This window comes from Haematobia irritans, chromosome 5 (assembly GCF_050003625.1).
Source record: "Haematobia irritans isolate KBUSLIRL chromosome 5, ASM5000362v1, whole genome shotgun sequence".
NCBI lineage: Eukaryota > Metazoa > Arthropoda > Insecta > Diptera > Muscidae > Haematobia > Haematobia irritans.
In genome coordinates this window covers 20,561,905-20,588,851 of record NC_134401.1, presented here as the reverse complement: position 1 = coordinate 20,588,851, position 26,947 = coordinate 20,561,905, and the positions used below count along the sequence as shown (strand labels likewise).

At 28.3% G+C, this 26,947-nt stretch overlaps 1 protein-coding gene across 2 annotated transcripts in view; it reads left to right on the top strand.

The window, feature by feature from the left end:
- Window positions 1-19,372, top strand: part of LOC142239373 (venom serine protease 34) — a 155,769-nt gene extending 136,397 nt beyond the window's left edge. The window contains exons 1-4 of one of the 2 annotated variants that reach the window (XM_075311154.1): window positions 10,201-10,364; window positions 14,142-15,024; window positions 15,193-15,297; window positions 18,804-19,372. In XM_075311154.1, coding sequence (XP_075167269.1) covers window positions 10,227-10,364; window positions 14,142-15,024; window positions 15,193-15,297; window positions 18,804-19,354 — 1,677 coding nt within the window. In that variant the 5' untranslated portion in view covers window positions 10,201-10,226 and the 3' untranslated portion in view covers window positions 19,355-19,372. Of the gene's footprint in view, window positions 1-10,200; window positions 10,365-14,141; window positions 15,025-15,192; window positions 15,298-18,803 lie in introns of those variants that run through there. The other variant, XM_075311155.1, reaches the window with a different exon arrangement.
- The last annotated feature ends 7,575 nt before the right edge of the window (window positions 19,373-26,947 follow it).

The window sequence follows — 26,947 nt, the reverse complement described above, 5'->3', positions numbered from 1 at the left end:
TTTATATAGAAAATTTTGTCAAAATTTCTTTATATAGGAAATTCGGTCAAAATTTATTCTGTGTAGGAATTTTTGTTAAAATTTCTTTTGTTTAGGAAATTTTATAAAAAAATTGTCAAAATTTATTGTATATTCTTCTTCTTTTATATTCTTTCTTTTATATATTTTGTCAAAATTTCTGCTGTATAGGAAATTTTCTTAAATTTGTCAAAATTTCTGCTGTATGGGAATTTTGTCAATTTTGTCAAAAATTCTTTTATATAGGAAATTTTGTTCAATTTTGTATATGAATTTTATGAATAGAAATTTCTTTAGCTAATTTGTATATAAAAATTTATTAAAATTTCTTTAATAAACGAATTTTTGTGAAAATTACTGTTTTTTTATATAGAAAGTTTTGGCAAATTTTTCGTTTGTATAAGAAATTTTATCAAAATTTCTTTGCAAAATTAAATTCTATTTAAATTTCTTTTCTATAGGTTTTTTTTTGTCAAGTCTTCTTCAATAAAGAAAATTTCTTTTGTATAGGAAAGTTTTTAAAAATTTCTTTTGTATAGGAAATTTTATCAAAAATTCTTTTATGTAGGAAATTTTGCCAAAATTTATTTTCAATAGGAAATGTCAATATTTCCTTTGTATAGGAAAGTTTGCCAAAATTTCTTTTGTATAGTAAATTTGGTTAAAATTTCAGTGGTGTAGGAAATTTTGTCAATTTTTTTATACGATTTTTTTTCAAAATTTCTCATGTATAGGAAATTTGGTGAACATTTTTTTTTGATAGAGAAAATTTTGTCAAAAATAGTTTTATACAGGAAATTTTGTCAAACTTTGCATATGATTTTATGTTGAAATTTCTTTTGTAGGAAATTTTGTCAATTTTTTTATACGATTTTTTTTCCAAAATTTCTCATGTATAGGAAATTTGGTGAACATTTTTTTTGATAGAGAAAATTTTGTCAAAGATATTTTTATACAGGAAATTTTGTCAAACTTTGTATATGATTTGTTGTTGAAATTTCTTTTGTTGAAATTTCTTTACTTAGAAAATTTTCTTACTTTAGGATTTTTTTTATAATATTCCTTATGTACGAAATTTTATGAAAATTTCTTTAGTATACGACACATTGTGATAATTTCTTTTAGAAGAAATTTTGTCAAAATTTCTGTTGTATATGAAATTTTATCCAAATTTCTTTTTGTATAGGAAATTTTGTCAAAATTTCTTTTATATACGATATTTGTCAAAATTTCTATTATATAGGAAATTTTGTCGTCATTTGTGTTGTATAGGAAAATTTTCAAAATGTCTTTTATATAGGAATGTTTTTCAAAATTTCTTTTGTATAGAAAACTTTGTCAAAATTTCGTTTGTTTAGCAAATTTTGTCAAAATTTCTTTCATATGGGAAATTTTGTCAAAATTTCTTTTATATAGGAATTTTTGTCAAAATTTCTTTTATATAGGAAATTTTGTCAAAATTTCTATTGTATAGAGAACTTTGTCAAAATTTCTTTTATATAGGAAATTTTGTCAAATTTTCTTTTATATACGAAATTTTGTCAAAATTTCTTTTATATAGGAAATGTTGTCAAGTTTTCTTTTATATAGGAAATTTTGTCAAATTTTCTTTTATATAGGAAATTTTGTCAAAATTTCTTTTATATGGGAAATTTTGTCAAGTTTTCTTTTATATTATATACGATATTTGTCAAAATTTCTATTACATAGGAAATTTTGTCGTCATTTGTGTTTATAGGAAAATTTTCAAAATGTCTTTTATATAGGAATGTTTTTCAAAATTTCTTTTGTATAGAAAACTTTGTCAAAATTTCGTTTGTTTAGCAAATTTTGTCAAAATTTCTTTCATATGGGAAATTTTGTCAAAATTTCTTTTATATAGGAAATTTTGTCAAAATTTCGTTTATATAGGAAATTTTGTCAAAATTTCGTTTATATAGGAAATTTTGTCAAATTTTCTTTTATATAGGAAATTTTGTCAAAATTTGTTTTATATGGGAAATTTTGTCAAGTTTTCTTTTATATTATATACGATATTTGTCAAAATTTCTATTACATAGGAAATTTTTTCGTCATTTGTGCTGTATAGGAAATTTTTCAAAATTTCTTTTATATAAGAATGTTTTTCAAAATTTCTCTTGTATAGAAAACTTTGTCAAAATTTCGTTTGTTTAGCAAATTTTGTCAAAATTTCTTTCATATGGGAAATTTTGTCAAAATTTCTTTTATATACGATATTTGTCAAAATTTCTACTACATAGGAAATTTTGTCGTCATTTGTGTTGTATAGGAAATTTTTCAAAATTTCTTTTATATAGGATTTTTTTTTCAAAATTTCTTTTATATAGGAAATCTTGTCAAATTTTCGTTTGTTTAGCAAATTTTGTCAACATTTCTTTCATATGGGAAATTTTGTCAAAATTTCTTTTATATAGGAAATTTTGTCAAAATTTCTTTTATATAGGAAATTTTGTCAAAATTTCTACTACATAGGAAATTTTGTCGTCATTTGTGTTGTATAGGATATTTTTCAAAATTTCTTTTATATAGGATTTTTTTTTCAAAATTTCTTTTATATAGGAAATCTTGTCAAATTTTCGTTTGGTTAGCAAATTTTGTCAACATTTCTTTCATATGGGAAATTTTGTCAAAATTTCTTTTATATAGGAAATTTTGTCAAAATTTCTTTTATATAGGAAATTTTGTCAAAATTTCTTTTATATAGGAAATTTTGTCAAAATTTCTTTCATATGGGAAATTTTGTCAAAATTTCTTTTATATAGGAAATTTTGTCAAAATTCCTTTTATATAGGAAATTTTGTCAAATTTTCTTTTATATAGGAAATTTTGTCAAAATTTCTTTTATACAGGAAATTTTGTCAAATTTTCTTTTATATAGGAAATTTTGTCAAAATTTCTTTTATATGGGAAATTTTGTCAAGTTTTCTTTTATATTATATACGATATTTGTCAAAATTTCTATTACATAGGAAATTTTGTCGTCATTTGTGTTGTATAGGAAATTTTTCAAAATTTCGTTTGTATAGAAAACTTTGTCAAAATTTCTTTCATATGGGAAATTTTGTCAAAATTTCTTTTATATAGGAAATTTTGTCAAAATTTCTTTTATATAGGAAATTTTGTTAAATTTTCTTTCATATGGGAAATTTTGTCAAAATTTCATTTATATAGGAAATTTTGTCAAAATTTCTTTTATATAGGAAATTTTGTCAAAATTTCTTTTATATAGGAAATTTTGTCAAAATTTCTTTTATATGGGAAATTTTGTCAAGTTTTCTTTTATATAGGAAATTTTGTCAAATTTTCTTTTGTATGGGAATTTTGTCATAATTTTTGTTACTAAAGGACATTTTGTCACAATTTTTGTTACTAAAGGACATTTTGTCAACATTTTTATCACATAGGACATTTTGTCAAAATTTCTTTTATATAGGTTTTTTTTCAAAATTTCTTTTCTATACGAATTTTTGTCAAAATTTTATGTATGTAGAAAAATTCTATCAAAGTTTCATTTCTGCAAGAAAGTTTTTCAAAATTCCATTTCGCTAGGTAATTTTGTAAAGTTTTTATTAAATTTTGTCAAAATTTACTTTTATAGTTATATAACCATTTACTGCTAGTGATGTAGTGACCATCTAATTTAGACCCCATTTTCAAAAAAAAAAAAAAAATTATATGTGATTATCTTTTCATTTGGATTTTAAGCTTTTTTGGTCATTGAATAAATTGGCATTAGGTACATACAACATATTTAAGTGTTTGTTTTTGAAGGGGCGAAAAAAATTAAATGAGAAAAAAAACTTGGATTAGATTTCAATGAGATTGGGACGTGTACAATAATATTTTTACACAAGCACCATTATAGTGAAATTCATCCTGTACGCGGTTGTAAAGCAAATGTAGATGATTACAATGGCACAGTCAATAACCGCACTGAAAAAAATTATCAGCGATGTTCAAATGGCTCAAATCCCATGTAAAATGTAGAGAACTGTATATAAATATCGGCATAGATCGAAAGGTTGACAATCATCCTCCACATTAGTCAATAGCAAATCTTACAAATTTCAACATCGGTTAGAATAACTGGATTATCATGACATTAAAAAAATATTTTATTATGACAAAAATACAATTTCAACATCGATTGGAATAACTGGATTATCATGATATTAAACAAATATTTTATTGTGACAAAAATGTATTTTCTAATTGTACAAATATTTTCCTGTGTATCATTTGATTCCTCGAGATTTTTTTGCCAAACGAAATTTTTCACAATTTGATATCGACTCAATTTTGTTTATTTTTCATTTTCATCATGGAGTATTATGTCCATTTTTCTTTATTATCATTCGTGTTGGCATTACTCTCCTTCATGTCTATGATGTATTTTGGTCAAGTTTTGTTTGATTATTCTTTCGTTTTATGAAAGATTTGTCTATTTTGGTATAGGGTGTTATGCCAGAAATGGCTAATGGATGATTGGTTGGTTGGTTGGTTGGTTGGATGAAAACGAAAAGATAAAAATTGGTGTCTAACTGAATTGAAATGATTATCGTTTTGGTCACTTGTTATGAATGCCTCAATGAGGGGGGGGAATGAAGCGGTCGTCATTGGATAATCAAAAAAAGAAAAAAAATGAAAATTTCCTTAAAAAACTACATTACGTTCAACGGAAAATGAGACAATGAAATAAAAACGATATTATTTTGTCTGCGATATGGGTCTGTGTATAAACTAATATGGTAAAACTTAAATTTCCAACAAAAATTGCCTAAGAATTTGTCTCTGCATTTGTATGCCATAGAAAATTTTGTCGCATTTTCATCGCTCTATAATATTTTGTCAAAAATATCATTTATGTGCAAAATTTCTTAAAAATGTCTTTCCTATAAGAAGTTTTGAAGACATATTGTCACTATTTCCTTACTTTATAAATTTCTTTACTATAAGAAATTTTGTCGATATTTTTTTTTGTCGAAAACTCTCTACTATAGTACATGTTGCTTAAATATTTTTCCTAAAGGAATTTTTGTAAAAATCTAGTTTCTATAGGAAATTTTGTCAACAATTTCTGAGCTAAAGGAAATTTTGTTAAAATTTATTTGCTATAGGAAGTTCTGTCAAAATTTCTGTGCCAAAGCAAAATTTAGTTAAAATTTCTTTGCTATACTAAAACTTTGTCAAAATTTCTTTGTTAGAGAAAATTTTGTCAATATATCTTTGCTATAGGAATTTTTGTCAACATTTTTGTGCTCTAGGAAATGTTATCAAAATTTCTGTGCCAAAGAAAGTTTTGTTAAAACTTCTGTGCCATAGAAAATTTTGTCAACATTTATGTGCTATACGATGTTTTGTCAAAATTTTTGTGTTATAGGAATTTTTGTCAAAATTTGTGTGCTTTAGGAAATTTTGTCAAAATTTCTATGTCAAAGGAAATTTTGTTAAATTTTAATTGCTATAAGAAACTTTGTCAACATTTCTTTGTCATAGGAAATTTGGTCAACATCTGCTTGCTATAGAACATTTCGTCAACATTTCTTTGTTATATGAAATGTTGTCAAAATTTCTGTGACAAAGGAAATTTTGTTAACATTTTTTGTGCTTTAAGAATTTTTGTGAAAAATTCTGTGCTATAGGAATTTTTGTCAAAATTTCTTTGCCAAAGAAAATTTTATTTAAAATTCTGTGCTATAGGAAATTTTAGGAATTTTTGTCAAAATTGCTTTGTCAGAGGAAATTTTGTCAAAATTTCTGTGCTATAGGAAATTTTGTAAAAATTTCTTTGTTAGAGGAAATTTTGTCAAAATTTCTTTGTTAGTGGAAATCTTGTCAAAATTTCTGTGCCAAAGAAAATTTTGTTAAAATTTCTTTGCTATAGGAAATTTTGTCAAAGTTTATGTGCTGTAGGAAATTTTGTCGAAATTTCTTTGCTATTAGAAATGTTGTCATCATTTTTATGCTATTGGAATTTTGTCAAAATTTTTGTGCTATAGGAAAATTTGTCAAAATTTTTATACCCTGCGCCACACTGTGGAACAGGGTATTATAAGTTAGTGCATATGTTTTTGCTTTAGGAATATTTGTCAAAATTTCTGTGCTATAGGAAATTTTGCCAAAATTCCTGCGCCAAAGGATTTTTTTTAATTCCCTTGCTATAGGAAACTTTGTCAAAATTTCTTTGTTATAAGAAATTTCTCAATATTTTTGTGCCATAAGAATTTTTGTCAAAATGTGTGTGCAAAAGGAAATTTTGTCAAAATTTTTTTGCTATAAAAAACTTTGTCGACATTTTGTTGCTATAGAAAATTTTGTCAAAATTCCTTTGCTTTAGCAAATTTTGTCAACATTTCTTTGCTATAGGAAATTTTGTCAAAATTTTTGAGTCAAAGGAAATTTTAGTAAAATTTCTTTGCTGTAGGAAATTTTGGTAAAATTTCTATGTCATAGGAAATAGTGTCAATATTTCTTTGCTACAGGAATATTGTCAAAATTTATGTGCTGTAGGAATTTTTGTCAAAATTTATGTTCTATAGGAAATTTTGTCAACATTTTTTTGCTTTAGGAATTTTTGTCTAAATTTCTGTGCTATAGGAAATTTTGCTAACATTCCTGTGCCAAATGGATTTTTTTAATTCCTTTGCTATAGGAAACTTTTGTCAAAATTGTTTTGCTATAAGAAACTTTGTCAACATTTTGGTGCTATAGAAAATTTTGTCAAAATTCCTTTGCTTTAGCAAATTTTGTCAAAATTCCTTTGCTATAGGAAAAAACTTTTTGTGTCAAAGGAAATTTTGGTAAAATTTCTTTGCTATAGGAAATTTTGTCAAAATTCCTGTGCCATAGTAAATTTTGTAAAAATTTCTTTGCTTTAGGAAATTTTGGCAAAATTTCTTTGCTTTTTTCCAAATTCCATTTCTATGGGAAATTTTGTTAGTGCGTAAGGAAATTTTGTTAAAATGTTTGTGCTTTAAGATTTTTTGTGAAAAATTCTGTGCTATAAGAATTTTTATCAAAATTTCTTTGCTAAAGAAAATTTTATTAAAAATTCTTTGCTATAGGAAATTTTAGGAATTTTTGTCAAAATTTCTGTGCTATAGGAAATTTTGTCAAAATTTATGTTCTATAGGAAATTTTGTCGAATTTTTTTGCTTTAGGAATTTTTGTCAAAATTTCTGTGCTATAGGAAATTTTGTAAAAATTTCTTTGTTTTAGGACATTTTGTCAAAATTTCTGTGCCAAAGAAAATTTTGTTAAAATTTTTTTGCTATAGGAAATTTTATCAAAATTTTGTTAAATTTATGTGCTGTAGGAAATTTTGTCAAAATTTCTTTGCTATTAGAAATGTTGTCATAATTTTTATGTTATAGGAATTTTGTCAAAATTTCTGTGCTATAGGAAAATTTGTAAACATTTCTGTGCCAAAGAAAATTTTGCTACATATTCTTTGCCATAGGAAACTTTGTCAAAATGTCTATGTCATTGGAGATATTGTCAATATTTCTTTGCTACAGGAATATTGTCAAAATGTATGTGCTGTAGGAATTTTTGTCAAAATTTATGTTCTATAGAAAATTTTGTCAACATTTTTATGCTTTAGGAATTTTGTCAAAATTTTTGTGCTATAGGAAAATTTGTCAACATTTCTGTGCCAAAGAAAATTTTTGCTAAAAATTCTTTGCCATAGGAAACTTTGTCAAAATTTCTTTGTTATAAGAAATTTTCTCAATATTTTTGTGCAATAGGAAATTTTGTCAAATTTTTTTTTGCTATAAGAAACTTTGTCAACATTTTGTTGCCATAGAACATTTTGTCAAAATTCCTTTGCTTTAGCAAATTTTGTAAAAATTTCTTTGCTATAGGAAATTTTGTCAACATTCTTGTGTCAAAGTAAATTTTGGTAAAATTTCTTTGTTATAGGAAATTGTGGCAAACTTTCTTTGCTTTTTCCAAATTCCGTTTCTATGGGAAATTTTGTCATGTCTATGGGAATGTTTGTGCTTTAAGATTTTTTGTGAAAAATTCTGTGCTATAGGAATTTTCATCAAAATTTCTATGCCAAAGAACATTTTGTTAACAATTCTTTGCTATAGGAAGTTTTAGGAATTTTTGTCAAAATTCTTTGTCGGAGGAAATTTTGTCAAAATTTCTGTGCTATAGGAAATTTTGTAAAAATTTCTTTGTTAGAGGAAATTTTGTCAAAATTTCTTTGTTAGAGAAAATTTGTTGCCAAAATTCCTGTGCAAAAGGAAATTTTGTTAAAATTCCGTTGCTATAGGAAACTTTGTCAAAATTTCTTTGTTAAAAGAAATGTTTCAATATTTTTGTGCCATAGGAAATTTTGTCAAAATTTTTTGTGCCAAAAGAAATTTTGTCAATTTTTTTTGATATAAGAAACTTTGTCAACATTTTTTTGCTATAGGAAATTTTGTCAAAATTTCTTTGCTATAGAAAATTTTGTCAAAATTTCTGTGTCAAAGGAAATTTTTGTAACATTTCTTTGTTATAGGAAATTTTGGCAAAAGTTCTTTGCTTTTTTCCAAATTTTGAGAAAATTCTATTTATATAGGAAGTATTGTCAAAATTTCTCTGCTGCAGGAAATTTTGTCAAAATTCCTTTGCTGTTGGAAATATTACCATAAATTGTCTGCTTTGACAAAAATTCCATATATATATATATAGGAAGTTTTGTCAAAATTCCTTTGCTATAGAAAATAGAGTCAACATTTCATTGATGCAGGAAATTTTACCAAATATTTCTGCTATATTTCTGCTATATATATTTTTGTCAAAATTCCTTTGCTATAGAAAATAGAGTCAAAATTTCATTGATGCAGGAAATTTTACCAAATTTTTCTGCTATAGGAAACTTTATAAATGCAAAATTTTGTCAAAATCTATTTACTGTAGAAAAATTTGTCAAAATTCCATTTATGTAGGAAATTTTGTCAAAATTTCTGTGCCATAAGATTTTTTTTTTTTTTAATTTCTTTAGTATAAGAAATTTTGTCAATATTTCCTTATTTAAGAAGAAAATTTACAAAATTTATTTGCTTAACTTATAAAGCTTATTTTCATAGAACATTTTCTCTTAATTTCCTTTATATAGGTAATATTGTCTAATTTAATTTTCTATAGAACATTTTGTCAAATATTTCATTGCTGAAGCAAATTTTGTCAAATTTCTATAGAAAAATTTTCTAGTTAAAAAATATTGTTAAAATTTCTTTACTTTGATATTGGAAATTTTAGTCAAAATTTCTTTGCTTTAGGGTATTTGGATAAAACTTCTTGCTAGAGGAAATTTATTCTAAATTTCATTTCTATAAGACATCGTTTCAAGTTTTCTGTGCAACTAGAAATTTTGTCAAAATTTAATTTCTATAGGGTATATGGTCGAATTACAATGTCATTGTTTTCTATGTTGTTTATAAGATATTCTCCAGGAGTGTAGGTGGTATAAATCAAAACAAAATATAGCCTATGTTATTATTATGAGATGTTAACAATAGTCCGGCCGTCTGTGATATATTAATAAAAACCGGCTTAAGAAAAGCCGGTAGACGTTGGTGCCGATGCTATTGGAATCAAAACAAAAGGCAAACTGCAAAAATCTCCATAGTAATAGAAAATCTCACACAAAACACGTTTCTAACACCAAAGGCAACAAAACAAAAATCGAAACAGCAACAAAAAAATTCACGTGATAACATTTGAAAAAAAAACTCGCGGTATTTTCAAATCAATCTTTATTAAGAAGTGAAGCAGACTCCATAAATTGTAAGACCCATGGGAGGAAGTAAAACAAAAGTTAAGTTCAAAGCACAAAAAAGAGAAAAATTAAAAAAAAAAAAAACGAATGAACACCAAATTTATGTTGAAAGTGAAGGTAAACTGAAATCTTGGCCAAATTTGATTTCAACGAAGAATTCAGTTGCTGCTGAGAAGTGAAAGAAGAAAGTTTGAGAAACCGAAAGTGATTGAAAAACACGATATATGAATCAATAGAAAATAGTGTTGAAAAAAAAATAAAGAAATTTTAATTAAAATTTAATAAAAAAATCAACATAAGAGGATCTACAATGTCCTCTATAGTGAAATACAAATTTTTATGGAGCTTTGTATTTATCCATCTTTTTCCTAATGTTTGGTCTCTATTTGAGCAATGTAATCATAAAGTTCATATGAAATCTGGTGAAAAAATTTTTATTAATTCGCCATATTATCCTGGTGACTATCCAATAGGAACTTCATGTCGATACACAGTTATAGCTCCAGATGATCATACCTTAAAGTTTAAATGTGACATCAAATTAAATACGGTAAGGGTATAAGAAGATAAAAATTTTATACTTTTGTATATTTTCAATTTTATCCAATTTTCATTGCTATAGGAAATTTTATCAACATTTAATTTCCCCTGGAAATTTTGGCATAATTTCTTTGCTGTAGGAAATTTAGTAAAAATTTCATTTCTTTAGGAAATATTGCCAAAATTTCATTTTTATAGGAAGTTTCATCAAAATTTAATTTTTATGGGAAATTTTGTTAAAATTTCAGTTCTATAAACAATTTCGTCAATATTTTATTTCTATAGGAAATTTTGTCAAAATTTCTCAAAATTTCATCTCTTTTAGAAATTTTATCAAAATTTCTTTGTCATTGAAAATTTTGTCAAAATTTCTAGGAAATTTTATCAAAATTTCATTTCTATAGGAAATTTTGTCAAAATTTAATTTCAATAGGAAATTTTGTCAAAATTTCATTTCTATAGGAAATTTTCTCAAAATTTCATTTCTATAGGAAAATTTCTCAAATCTTCTGTAATACAGGAAATTTTGCCAAGATTTCATTTCTATTGGAAAATTTCTCTAAATTTCATCTCTTTTAGAAATTTTATCAAAATTTCTTTGTCATTGAAAATTTTGTCAAAATTTCTAGGAAATTTTATCAAAATTTCATTTCTATAGGAAATTGTGTCAAAATGTCATTTCAATAGGAAATTTTGTCAAAATTTCATTTCTATAAGAAATTTTGTCAAAATTTCATTTCTATAGGAAATTTTGTCAAAATTTCATCTATATAAAAATTTTTCTCAAAATTTCATTTCTATAGGAAAATTTCTAAAATCTTCTGTAATACAGGAAATTTTGCCAAAATTTAATTTGTATAGGAAAATTTCTCTAAGTTTCATCTCTTTTAGAAATGTTATCAAAATTTCTTTGTCATTGAAATTTTTTCAAAATTTCTAGGATATTTTATCAAAATTTCATTTCTATAGGAAATTGTGTCAAAATGTAATTTCAATAGGAAATTTTGTCAAAATTTCATTTCTATAGAACATTTTGTCAAAATTTCATTTCTATACGAAATTTTGTCAAAATTTTATTTCTATAGGAAATTTTGTCAAAATTTCATTTCTATAGGAAATTTTAACAAAATTTCATTTCTATAAAAAATTTTGTCAAAATTTCATTTCTATAGGAAATTTTAACAAAATTTCATTTCTATAGGAAATTTTGTCAATTGTTGTTTTCTATAGGAAATTTTGTCAAACTATTATGAATACCATAGAAAATGTTGTCAAAATTTCATCTCTATAGGAAATTTTCTCAAATTTTAATTTCTGTATGAAATGTTATCAAAGTTACTTTCTATAGGATATTTTATTAAAATTTAATTTCTTGGTCAAAATTTTATTTCTATAAACAATTTCGTCAATATTTTATTTCTATAGGAAATTTTGTCAAAGTTTCATTTCTATAGGAAATTTTGTCAAACTTTCATTTCTATAGGAAATTTTATAAAAATTTCATATCTATGGGAAATTTAGTCAAAATATAATTCCGATAATGTCACTTGTCAAAGTTGCATTTCTATAAGAAATTGTGTCAATTTTTGTTTTCTGTAGGAAATTTTGTCAAAATCTAAATTTTATAGAAAATATTGTCAAAATTTCATCTCTATAAGAAATTTTCTCAAAATTTAATTTCTATAGGAAAATTTCTCAAATCTTCTGCAATACAGGAAATTTTGCCAAAATTTCATTTCTATAGGAAAATTTCTCTAAATTTTATCTCTTTTAGAAATTTTATCAAAATTTCTTTGTCATTGAACATTTTGTCAAAATTTTTAGGAAATTTGATCAAAATTTTATTTCTATAGGAAATTGTGTCAAAAGTTTATTTCTATAGGAAAAAATTTCATTTCTATAGGAAATTTTGTCAAAATTTCACTTCTATAGGAAATTTTGTCAAAATTTCATTTCTATAGGAAATTTTGTCAAAATTTCATTTCTATAGGAAATTTTGTCAAAATTTCCTTTCTATAGGAAATTTTGTCAAAATTTCATTTCTATAGGAAATTTTAACAAAATTTCATTTCTATAGGAAATTTTGTCAAAATTTGTTTTCTATAGGAAATTGTGTCAAAATTTCATTTTAATAGGAAATTTTGTCTAAATTTAATTTCTATAGGAAATTTTTTCAGAATTTCATTTCTATAGGAAATTTTCTCAAAATTTCATTTCTATAGGAAATTTTGTCAAAATGTCATTTCTATAGGAAATATTTCCAAAATTTCATTTCTATAGGAAATTTTATCAAAATTTAATTTTTATGGGAAATTTTGTCAAAATTTCATTTTTATAAACAATTTCGTCAATATTTTATTTCTATAGGAAATTTTGTCAAAGTTTCACTTCTATAGAAAATTTTGTCAAAGTTTCATTTCTATAGCAAATTTTATAAAAATTTCATATCCATGGGAAATTTAGTCAAAATTTAATTCCGATAGGAAATTTTATCAAAATCTCATTCCTATAGGAAATTTTGTCAAAGTTACATTTCTATAAGAAATTGTGTCAATTTTTGTTTTCTGTAGGAAATTTTGTCAAAATCTAAATTTTATAGAAAATATTGTCAAAATTTCATCTCTTTAAGAAATTTTCTCAAAATTTCATTTCTATAGGAAAATTTCTCAAATCTTCTGTAATACAGGAAATTTTGCCAAAATTTCATTTCTATAGGAAAATTTCTCTAAATTTTATCTCTTTTAGAAATTTTATCAAAATTTCATTGTCATTGAACATTTTGTCAAAATTTCTAGGAAATTTGATCAAAATTTTATTTCTATAGGAAATTGTGTCAAAATTTTATTTCTATAGGAAATTTTGTCAAAATTTCATTTCTTTAGGAAATTTTGTCAAAATTTCATTTCTATAGGAATTTTTGTCAAAATTTTATTTCTATAGGAAATTTTAACAAAATTTCATTTCTATAGGAAATTTTGTCAAAAGTTGTTTTCTATAGGAAATTGTGTCAAAATTTCATTTTAATAGGAAATTTTGTCTAAATTTAATTTCTATAGGAAATTTTGTCAAAATTTCATTTCTATAGGAAATTTTGTCAAAATTTAATTTCTTTAGGACATTTTGTCAAAATTTCATTTCTATAGGAAAATTTCTCAAATCTTCTGTAATACAGGAAATTTTGCCAAAATTTCATTTCTATAGGAAAATTTCTCTAAGTTTCATCTCTTTTAGAAATTTTATAAAAATTTCTTTGTCATTGAAAATTTTGTCAAAATTTCTAGGAAATTTTATCTTTATGAAATTTGGTCAAAATTTTATTTCTATAGAAAATTTTGTCACAATTTCATTTCTTTAGGAAATTTTGTCAATTTTTGTTTTCTATAGGAAATTTTGTTAAATTTTGAATTGTATAGAAAATGTTGTCAAAATTTCATCTCTATAGGAAATTTTCTCAAAATTTCATTTCTATAGGAAAATTTCCCAAAACTTCGTTAATACAGAAAATTTTGCCAAAAAGCGTTTTCATAGGAAAATGTAGAAATTTTGTCAAAATTTCATTTCTTTAAGAAATTTTGTCAAAATATCGTTTCTATAGAAAATACAGTCAATATTTCGTTGCTATTGGAAATTATGTTAAAATTTCATTTCTATAACTTGTTCCAAAATTCTTTGCTTTTGGAAATTTTGTAAAAATTTAATGCTATAGAAAATGTTACTTAATATAATTTCTATAAAAAAATTAGTCAAGTTTTATTTTTTTAATTTTTCGATATTGGTTTCTTTCCAGTTGCCTTCCTCTACAGAATGCTTGAATGAAATTTTCTATTTCAATCGTGAAGGCAGTGAAATCCTTACAGGCTCCGAATACTTTTGTGGTCGTGGGTTTATGGAGAGATCGAGTTTCCTCAATCGTGCAGTTTTTTCTTATATTTCAACACCTTCAAACAAAAGAACTGTAGGTGATGTCCTTAAGGAAACAGAAACGGATGAAGCCACAGAGGAAATAACAATGACTGGCACTAGTAGTACAAGTACTACCACAACCACCACCACTACAACAACAAAAAAGCCACTTAAAGAACCTATAACTCCACAAGTGCCTCCTCCTTCTCATATCCTCTCAACAACGTTCACTTTACAGCAGACTTCCGCCACCACCACCACCACTACTCCCAAAGCTCCTTTGACGGAAGATAAGAAAGTTAGCAATTCGTTTGCTTATGTATTGGCCTTGTTGTCTAACAAACTCGACATGCATGACTTCACCATGCTAACCCAATCCAGTGATGGAGATGTCTTCAGTTACAGTGCTTCAGAGGAACCAACAAGTGTCCTTGGTATCAACGACAGAGTACCGGCCAGCACGTGGCGCAATGGCTCAATTGGCATTTCAAAGATTTCCACAAAACGTGGAGCCAAAGTTATTGTTGGTCAAGATTATAAGACCACCATTGGCCCCACTCAAGCGACAGAGGAGTATGTACGCTCTGGTGGCGGAGGGGGTTCTTTTTCATGCTTGGTTGAAGTGGTTAAACCCCCTTGCGAATGTGGCTGGGGTTCTACGACAAAAATAGTTGGAGCCTCTGGTGTGGCCGGTATCAATGAGTTTCCTTCAATGGCCGGTATAATCTCAATAAAAACTCAAAGAATTTTTTGTGGGGCTGCCATAAGTGAGTAAACGTTAGAAGAATCCATGTTTTTGAAATTTCCCTTTCATTTTAGATCGCACGGAATGATGTCCATTCAAAAGTGTAGCGAAAGGTGTTAAAGAGAATATCCTAATTTTTGGTTTTTCTTTCCTCTTTCTGTTTCTTTTTATTTTTTTGTTACGTCTCCAGTTCATCACCGTTATTTGCTATCGGCTGGCCATTGTTATGCGACATTGGATACCAGTAGAGCAGAATTATTGCAGGCAGTAGTTGGAGAACATGATACATCAACAGGTGAGATGAATAATAAAAACAAACAATTCCCTAAAAAATAGCACAAATTTTCCAATGAAATGAAATTTTCACAATATTTCTTATAGAAAAGATATTTTGACAAAATTTCCTATAGGAAAGAAATTTTGAAAAAAATCGTACAGAAAAAAATTTTGCCAAAATTTCCTATTAAAATGAAATTTTTATCAGATTACCTAGCGAAAATTTCCTATAGAAATGAAATTTTTACAAAATTTCCTGTTAAAATGAAATTTTGACATAATTGACAAAATTCTATAGAAACGAAATTTTGAGAAAATTCCTTTAGAAATGAATTTTTGACTAAATTTGGATAGAAATTAAATTTTAATCAGATTCCCAAGACAAATTAAATTTTTCGCAAGATTTCCTATAGAAATGAAATATTGAAAAAAAAAAATTTAGAAATCAAATTGAGCAAAAAATTCCTATAGAAATAAAATTTAGCAAAAATCCTCTATAAAACTGATATTTTGACAACATTTCTTATAGAAACGAAATTTTAATAAAATTTTCCATAGAAATGAATTTTTGACAAAATTTTGAATAGAAATGAAATTTTGATCAGATTTCCTATAGAAAAGAAATTTTAGAAAAATTGCATATAGAAATGAAATGTTGACAAAATGTTCTACTGAAATGAAATTTTGACATGATTTCTTATAGAAATGAAATTTTGATCAGATTTCCAAGAGGAATGAAATCTTTGGTAAAATTTCCTATACAAATGAAATTTTGACAAAATTTTTTTTAGAAATCAATTCCTATAGAAATGAAGTTTTGACAAAATTTTGAATAGCAATGAAATTTTGACAAAATTTACCATAAGAATGAAGTTTTGAGCAAATTCCCATTTTTTTACAAAATGTTGAATAGAAATGAAATATTGATAAAATTTCCTAGAGAAGTGGAAGTTTGACAAAATTTCTTATAGAAATGAAATTTTGACAAACGTTTTTTATAGAGATGAAATTTTTATCAGATTTTAAATTAAATTTTTGGCAAAATTTCCTATAGAAATGAAATTTTGACAAAATTTCCTATAGAAATCAAATTTAGGAAAAATTTCCTATAGAAATGAAATTTAGGAAAAATGTTCTATAAAATAAATTTTTTGACAAAATTTCTTATGGAAATATAATTTTGACAAAATTTCCTATAGAAATGAAATTTTGACAAAAATATCTATAGAAATGAAATTTTGACAAAATTTCCTATAGAAATGAAATTCTGATCAGATTTCCCATAGTAATGGAAAGTTTGACAAAATTTCCTATAGAAATAAAATTTTGACAAAATTTTCTGTAGAAATGAAATATTGATCATATTTCCTAGAGAAATAAAATTTTGACAAAATTTCCAATAGAAATGAAATTTTGACCAGATTTCTTATAGGAATGACATTTTGACAAAATCTCATATAGATTATGAAATTTTGACAAATTTTCCTATAGAAATGAAATGTTGACAAAATTTCCCACAGAGATGAAATTTTGACAAAATCTCCTATAGAAATGAAATTTTAACAAAATTTCCTACTGAAATGAAATTTTGACAAAATTTTCTAGAAACGAAATTTTGACAATATTGAAAAAAAATTTCAATGACAAAGAAATGTTGAAAAATTTTATAATAGAGGTGAAATTATGCTATAGAAATGAAATATTAACAAAATTTTCTGTATTAAAGAAATTTTGATAAAATTTCCTATAGAAATAAAATTTTTATAAAACTTCTTATAAAGTGAAATTTTGGCAAATTTTTTAATAGAAATTAAATTTTTTACAGCTTTCCAAGAGAAATTAAATTTTTCGCAAAATCTCTAGAGAAATGAAAGTTTGACAAAATTTCCTATAGAAATGAAATTTTGGCAAGATTCTGGCAAGACATGAAATTTTGACAAAATTTCGCATCAAAATGAAATTGTGGCAAAAAGTCTTATAGAAATGAAATTTTGACAATATTTCCTAGAAAAATAAAAATTTGGCAAAATTTCCTACGAAAATGAAATTTTGACAAAACTTTCTATAGAAATGGAATTGTGTCAAAATTTCTTAAAGAAATTAAATTTTGACAAAATTTCGTACGGAAATAAAATTTGGGCAGATTTCCTATACAAAATAAAATTATTTTAAAATTTCCTATTGAAATGAAATTTTGACAAAATATTCTAAAGAAATGACAATTTGACATGGTTTTCTAAAGATTCTCCAAAGAAATAAAAGTTTGACAAAAGATCCTATAAAAATGGAATTTTGCAAAAAATTTCTATAGAAATGAAATTGTGACAAAATTTCATAAAGAAGTAAAATTTTACCAAAATTTTCTATAGGTTAGAATAGATTAGGTGGCAGCCCGATGTATCAGGCTCACTTGGACTATTCAGTCCATTGTGATACCACATTGGTGAACTTCTCTCTTATCACTGAGTGCTGTTCGATTCCATGTTAAGCTCAATGACAAGGGACCTCCTTTTTATAGCCGAGTCCGTACGGCGTTCCAAATTGCACTGAAACCACTTAGAGAAGCTTTGAAACCCTCAGAAATGTCACAAACATTACTGAGGTGGGATAATCCACCGTTGAGAAACTTTTTGGTGTTCGGTCGAAGCAGGAATCGAACCCACGACCTTGTGTATGCAAGGCGGGCATGCTAACCATTGCACCACGGTGACTCTCTTCTATAGATATGAAATTTTGATGAAATTTTCTATAGATATGAAATTTTGATAAAATTTGCTAAAGAAATGAAATTTTGACGAAATTTCCTATAGGAATGAAATGTTGACAAAATTTTCTATAGAACTGAAATTTTCACAAAATCTCCTGTAAAAATGAAATTTAGAGAAAAACTTTCGTAAAGAAATGAAATTTTGACAAAATCTTCTAAAGAAATGAAATGTTGACCAAATTTCTCATAGAAATGAAATTTTGACAAAATTTCGTATTGAAATAAAATTTTGATAAAATTTCCTATATAAATGGAAATTTGAACAAATTTATTGTTAAAATAAAATTTTGACAAAATTTATTGTTGAAATGTAATTTGACAAAATTTACTGATAAAATGAAATTTTGAAAAAATTTATTGTTAGAATGAAATTTTGAAAAATGTATTGTTAAAATGAAATTTTGACAAAATTTCGTATAGGAATGTAATTGTGACAAAATCTCCTATAGCTTATGAAATTTTGATAAATTTTCGTATAGAAATGAAACGTTGACAAAGTTTCTCATAGAAATGAAATTTTGATAAAATTTCCTATATAAATTTGGATAAAATTTCCTAAAGAAATGAAATTTTGACAAATTCTCCTATAGAAATGAAATTTTGACAAAATCTACTATAGAAATAAAATTTTGACAAAATTTTTTGTTGAAATGAAATTATGAAAAAATTTCTTATAGAAATTAATTTTTATCAAAATTTCCTAGGAAATTAAATTTTATTTCTTTATATTTATTTTGTGTTCTTTCTCTTATTTTCAGTTTATGAATCCATATACACCCGTTATTATGATATATCCCAAGTTATAGTACATGAATTTTTCCGATCGACATCGACAAGGGTACACAATGATATAGCCTTGCTGAAGACACACCACAGTATCGAATGGAATCGTAGCGTGGGACCAGCTTGTTTACCTTTCTTACCAATTGTCACGTCAGATGGTAGCCGTAAGCCTCCAATATCGGGTCAACGTGTTGAGACAGCTGGATGGGGTACCACATCATTCGGCGGTCAACAATCTTCCGTTTTGCTGAAAACAACGCTCGATGTGATATCAAGAGAAAAATGTCAAAATTTAATTCATTATTTACCATCGGGAGCATTTTGTACATATACACCGGGTAGAGATACATGCCAGTATGATTCTGGTGGAGCTATGTATGCTCGGGGTGAGCGGTTATTTGCAGTTGGAATTGTCAGTTATGGATTTGCCTGTGCCACCGATCAACCATCGGTGAATACCAGGGTTGCTTCACATTTGAAGTGGATTAAAAGTAAGGCAACGGATGTGAAATTTTGTATAAAATAAAGAATATTTTCGGAATGGCCACATTACTAAGAGTCATGCTAATGGAATTGAGTTCAACGAGGGTTTGTATTATAGAAAAATACAAAAAAAACGTAATACATTTTTTGGAAATTTTTCAACAGGTGGAAAGACAATTATAACTCGAAGGACGGACAGATATAAATAATTTTCTGCAGGTGGGCAGATGAATATGCTTGGATGGACGGACAGATATAGAATATTTTCAACAGGCGGACATATAAATTGAACCGATGGATGGAATGATATAGACAATTTTCTCGATCGGCGGACATATATAGATTAACTTCAACTGGCGGTCAGACAAATATAACTCGATGGACGGACAGATTTTGCAAAAAACGAGCTGTCAATTATGACTCAAACGACGGACATAGAGAACATTTTCAACAGGCGGACAGACAAATGTGACTCCATGGATGAACAGGTATAGGAAATTTTCAATAGGCGGACAGACACATATGACACGATGGACGGACATATATAGGAAATTTTTTAACAAACGGAGAGATATATAGGATAAGATATATTTATAGGCGGACAACTCGATGGACGGACAGTTATAGGAAATTTTCAACAGGCGGACAGATAAATATGACTCGAAGTATGGACAGATATAGATAATTTTCAACAAACGGGTAGACAATTATGACTCGATGGACGGACAGATATAGACATTTTTCAACAAACGGTCAGACATATGACTCGAACGATGGACATATAGAAACTTTTCAACGGGCGAACAGACAAATATGACCCGATGGACGTACACATAAAGAACAGTTTCAACAGGCAGACATATATGAGTCAATGGGCGTACAAATATATAGGAAATTTTCGACAGGCGGACAGGCGCATATAACTCGGTGGACGGACAGTTATAGTAAATTTTCAAGAGGCGGACAGATAAATATGACTCGAAGGATGGACAGATATAGAAAATTTTCAACAAACAGGCAGACAATTATGACTTGATGGACGGACATATATAGAACATTTTCAACAGGCGACCATACAAATATGACAAATATGTCGAACATTTTTAATTTATGGGCAGGCAAATATTACTCGATGGACGGACAGCTATAGATCAACTTCAACAGGCGGACAGACAAAAATGACTCGATGAACGGACAGACAAAAATGACTCGATGAACGGACAGATATAGAAATTTTTCAACAAACGGTCAGATAATTATGACTCGAACGACGGACATATAAAACATTTTCAACAGGCGGACAGACAAATATGACTCGATGGATGGACAAGTATAGGAAATTTTCAACAGGCGGACAAACAAATATGACCGAAGAACGGAAGGATACACAAAATTTTCAACAGGGGGACATATACATATGACACGGCGGATGGACAGATGTAGAAAAATTTTAACACACGTGCAGGCAAATATTACCCGATGGACGGACAAATATATAATAATTTCAATAGACAGACAGACAAATATAACTCGATGGACGGACAGATATATAGGAAATGTTCAACAGGAGGACAGAATAATATGGCTCAATGGACGCACATATATAGAAAACTTTCAAAGGCAGCAGTCATATATGACTCGATGGACAGAGAGATATGTAGGAAATTTTCAACAGGCGGACAGACACATATGCCTCGATGGACGAACAGATATAGAAAATTTTCAACAAACGGGCAGACAATTATGACTCGATAGACGGACAGATATAGAAAAATTTCAACAGGCGAAGATACAAATATGACACGACGGACAGATGTCGAAAATTTTTAATATATGGACGGACAGCTACTCGTATAGATCAATTTCAACAGGCGGACAGACAATAATGACTCGATGAACGGACAGATATAGAAATTTTTCAACAAACGGACAGACAATTATGACTCGAACGACGGACATATAAAACATTTTCAAAAGGTGGACAGACAAATATGACTCGATGGATGGACAAGTATAGGAATGATACACAAAATTTTCAACAGGGGAACAGACACATATGACACGATGGATGGACAGATGTAGAAAATTTTCAACAAACGGTCAGACAATTATTACTCAAAGGACGGACGTATAGAAAATGTTCAACAGGCGAACATACAAATATGACTCGTTGGACGGATAGATATAGGAAATTTTCAACAGGCGGGCAGACACATATGACACTATGGACAAATGTCGAAAATTTAACATATGGGCAGGCAAAGATTACTCAATGGACGGACAGATATAGAAAACTTTCAAAAGCAGCAGTCATATATGACTCGATGGATGGAGAGATATATAGGAAGTCTTCAACAGGCGGACAGACGCATATGCCTCGATGGACGGACAGATATAGGAAATTTTCAACAACCGATTTTCAACAAACGGGCAGACAATTATGACTCGATGGACAGACAGATATAGAAAATTTTCAACAACAGACTAATATTACTCGATGGACGGATAGATATAGGAAATTTTCAACAGTCAGACATACACATATGACACGACGGACAGATATCGAAAATTTTTAACTTGTGGGCAGGCAAATATTGCTCGATGAACGGACAGATATAGAACAATTTTAAGAGGCAGACAGATAGATATGAGTCAATGGACGGACAGATATGTAATAGATTTTCTACAGACGGACAGGATAATATGACTCGATGGACGCACTGATAAATATAGACAATTTTCAAAGGCAGCAGTCATATATGACTAGATGGACTGACAGTTATAGGAAATTTTCAATAGACATGCGGACAAATATGACGCGATGGATGGACAGACAAAATTGCTCCGATGGACGGATAGTTCGAGAAAATGTTGAACAAACGGTCAGACAAAGATGACACTATGGAGGGACAGTCATAGGAAATTTTCTACAGATAAATATGACTCGATGGACGGACAGATATAGACAATGTTCAACAGGCAGACATACCCATATAACACGACGGACAGATATCGAAAATGTTTAACATATGGGCAAGCAAACACTTCTAACAGGCAGACAGACAGATATGAGTCAATGGACGGAAAGATATGTACGAGATTTACTACAGATGGACAGGCAGCAGTCATATATGACTAGATGGACCGCCAGTTATAGGAAATTTTAAACAGACATGCGGACAAATATGACTCGATGGACGGACAGACAAAATTGCTCCGATGGACGGACAGTTCGAGAAAATTTTGAACATACGGGCAGACAAATATGACACTATGGACGGACAGTCATAGGAATTTTTCTACAGATAAATATAACTCGATGGACGGACAGATATAGGCCATAGCTATATGACACGACGGACAGATATCGAAAATGTTTAACACATGGGCAAGCAAACACTTTTAACAGGCAGACAGACAGATATGAGTCAATGGACGGTCAGATATGTACGAGATTTACTACAGGCGGACAGGATAATATGACTCGATGGACGGACAGATATAGACAATTTTCAAAGGCAGCAGTCATATATGACTAGATGGACTGACAGATATAGGAAATTTTCAACAGACATGCGGAGAAATATGACTCGATGGACGGACAGACAAAATTGCTCCGATGGATGGACAGTTCGAGAAAATTTTGAACAAACGGGCAGACAAATATGACACTATGGACGGACAGTCATAGGAAATTTTCTAAAGATGGAGGGACAGATATAGGCAATTTTCAACAGGCAGACATACCCATGACACGACGGACAGATATCGAAAATTTTTAACATATCCCAGCAAAAAAATTTGGAAGTTCTTCCAAAGGCACAACTTTAAAAGCACTTCCAGAAGATGCACTCCCAAAGATGTTCTTTATTTGAACTACCCAGGAAGTTCTTTTAATTCAATTTTTTATAACTTGGTTTTTTCATACTTTAATGGATAATTTTAACTTTTTTTGTTTCAAATAGGGTAAAAACAGAGTAAGAATTCATAAAATGGTACAAATCATTTAAATTTTGTCGACAAAAATGATAAATCCAATCAGAAAAAATTGTGAATTTTTGAAAATGTTTGAGGTCAAACGTTTCCGACAAGAGTTAGAATACATTAGCAATTATAAAAAAATATTAAAATTATTTATTTGACAAAATATCACAAAATTTTTTAATTTACATCCAAAACATTGAATTCCGATCACACCTAAAGAAGTGATGCAAATTCAGTGCAACGGCTGTTGAAATGGAGGACTTCCGTCCTATGACAAGCCCATGTCAAATTCATCGCTTCTGCGTCAATTTTGCACCACTTCCGGATCCAAAAAGAACATTTTCACTACTTTTTGCTGGGATGGGCAGGCATTACTCGGTGGAAGGGCAGATATGGAAAACTTTCAAAGGCATCAGTATAGGAAATTTTCAACCGGTGGACAGACGCAAATGACTCGATGGACGGGCAGGTACACCCTCACAAAAAAAAATCGCTTCTGTAACATACAAAATATTGTTTGTATTGTTCAAACATATTATGTTTCACCTTAGCAAAAAATTCACTGGTAGTAATCAATTTTAATGAAAGTTTCTTTGTGTGGATATATTGGTTACTTCCATTAATTTACTTATAGCATACTCTCTAGGTCTCTCTTTCTAAACATATATATGTTTATAGACTTTCCAAATTAATATATAACATGTTTGTCCCAAACATGTTATGCTAGGTTATGAACATTATATGCTTGCACTTAAAAATATTGTGTTAAAAAATTTGAATTCCAAACATATAATTTTTACACCCAAACATATGAAAAACAGTCTTTTTCGTCCGTATATAGATCAGATATGTTGTGTAAAATATTTCATAGCATTATTCATAGAAGTCCTATTGTAAAGGTTATAAAAAATGTGTTTATTTTAGAATCCTTAGTAATGGCCTTAATACGTGTTGAGAATATAAATGGATCCTCAATTATGTGTTTGCTTTAAACATGGCTATTGTTTCTATTGAAATTAAATATTTGGGGTTTTTATAATACTAGAAAAATTATTTCATATTTTTAACATATAGCAAAATTGGAAAAAATGTCACGTTTCATTGAAATAATAGAATAACTAAATCGAACCATATAGAAATTTCAAAAATTTGCATTGCAACTCCCCCCTACCCTTTTAAAGCAATTGCATTCATATTTTGCTATACAAGTATTTCATGTGTTAGAATCTATATTATTTGTAAAGCATACTTATAGGCTTGTATAGGTGTAAGGAATTTCATTTGAATATTTCTCCATTAAGGTGTGAACAAATTAACACTTTACACTCAATTGAGTTTGCAAAGAATTAGATAGGTATAGTAGCTATACCCATATGGCTATAGCCTACCCATCAAGCAATGCAATTAATTTGAATTTGTCAACTAATTAACACCTGAAAGTATGCTTCTCCCCGGCTCTCCAAACGAATGGAATCAAATCAAATCAAGACCCAAATAGCCATCAGTGCCATCTTGCCAATTAAGAATTGAACATCATAGCCAGTCAGCCATGGCCCACCATCAAAGTATTTGAATTTGTTCGCAATGGGGGAAAATGGGAAAAAAGATAACGGAAATTCACCAGTAAACACACACAGACACACACACCCATATCTACATAGATATTCAGTAAATAACTCAAATGTCAATATTCATCAATAGGTTTCAAGTTGACGCTGGCGTTTTTCTTTCTATGGTCTTATTTTATTTTGTTGTTTTTTTATTGCCTTCTTTTCATCCTCTCTAAATGCATTGCCTTTTAGATATGCTATACTTTTTCTAGGGTATTTTGTTTAGAAGAGCGGCTTTTCATAAAAAAGTCTAAATAATTAAACGTTCGCCATGTGAACTGCAGTTAAATCAAAAAGCAAATGTGGTGGGTGGGTTTCCATATAACACCCAAGCAATTTTTTTTTTGCTTTGGTGGTAAAGGGGGGCAATGTACACATGCATTTCATATGTAAAGCCAAACGTATGGGTGAAAAAAACTGCATAAGAGCATCGTTCGTTGTTGTCGTCATCCTGATGAAGCATATGTTCATGGACGTTGAGTTGGTGAATTGCTAAGAAGACTGATGGTAAGGGGTGTGAAGAGAAGTAGGAGCAGAAGTAGCTGATGGTATTGTTCTTGCCTAGGCAATGTTTAGGATTTTAACTCACCCTCCTAAAAGTATGCAATGTATTTCAATGGTTTCTATGTAATTTCTTTTTAAACAAATTTCTATAGCATACATTTTAGGCTGATTGCATGCAATATGCAATAGTGGATGCAAAATGTTGTCGTAAAAAAAAACAACAACAAAACACCAACAAATAGCGCAGGCCAAAGTTGTATTTTTATTTAGGCTCTCCCATCCACCATAGCTTCATACTCATTCTAGTTCTCAGGGGCATCAATTCATCCCATCATCATCGTCGTCGTCATCATCTAAGGCAAGTGAGGCTGTACTTGTATACGGTCTCATGCAAAAGGGGATGAGTGTATGTGTGTTTTGCATCTAACCAATAGGCAACGGCACCGAGAAAATTGTCTGCTAGAAAATTGCAATTTTGGTGCATTCATTTTTCGCCATATTGAGTCTTGCTCACTCTGGCATTAATGCCCCTGTTTTTTTTTTGCATTGAGAGGCTCTTTCAAATAACCCAACGATAGGCACGAACATGACTGACTCCGCTGGAGTGTGTATGTGTGTGTGTGAACGTGTGTTTTAGAAAAAAAAAACGACCAAGACTTTTTTAATTTGCATTTAGCTATAATACAAGAGAAAAAAAACTCAAAGCTTTCCTATTGAATTAATGACCGGCCATCAGAGAATATGCAACTAGAAACGCGCCATGTAACTAGCTAAACGTTCTATAGCCCAACTGCAATATCCTTTGAAATAGGATTCCGTTTTTTTTCTCAGTTTTATTTGGCCATTCGATCTAAAGTTGCTGCACTTCTAAGGGGGGTAATTTGTATTGGGAAAGTGTGTATAATTCTTAGGCTATTGGAAATGTGAAAAATGTAAATTTTTCATAGCATGCTTTTGGGGGGTGGAGGGCGGGGGGGAGGGAGGGTTATTGTATGTATAAATGGTTAGCAGATAAAGGCTTTTGTTTAAGAGCCTAACCATTGCCTAAAATTGTGAATAATGTCTATAGCTTTTTACAAAAATCTTTTGTAATCGTTTGGGAATTGTAAAAAAAGTATCTTGAATAAATGTTTATTGGAAGGAAGAGAAGACCAGGTTTTAATAAAGCTTAAATTTAATAAAAAAAACTAATGAGATTTTCCAAAATAATCTAACTGAAAAATAATATTTATTTGGAGGTAAATATATTATATATTTACCAAAAAAATTAAAATTTTCGAAATGTTTACATAGTTACCACAGAGACTTATCATTATTTCAAACTTAAATAATTTAATTTCTAAAACAATTTTCACAAGTAAAACAATTTTCGTGGAGAAACATTTTTTTACAAGTAATGCTACACACAATTGTTATACCCTCCACCATAGGATGGGGGGTATATTAACTTTGTCATTCCGTTTGTAACACATCGAGATATTGCTCTAAGACCCCATAAAATATATATATTCTGGGTCGTGGTGAAATTCTGAGTCGAT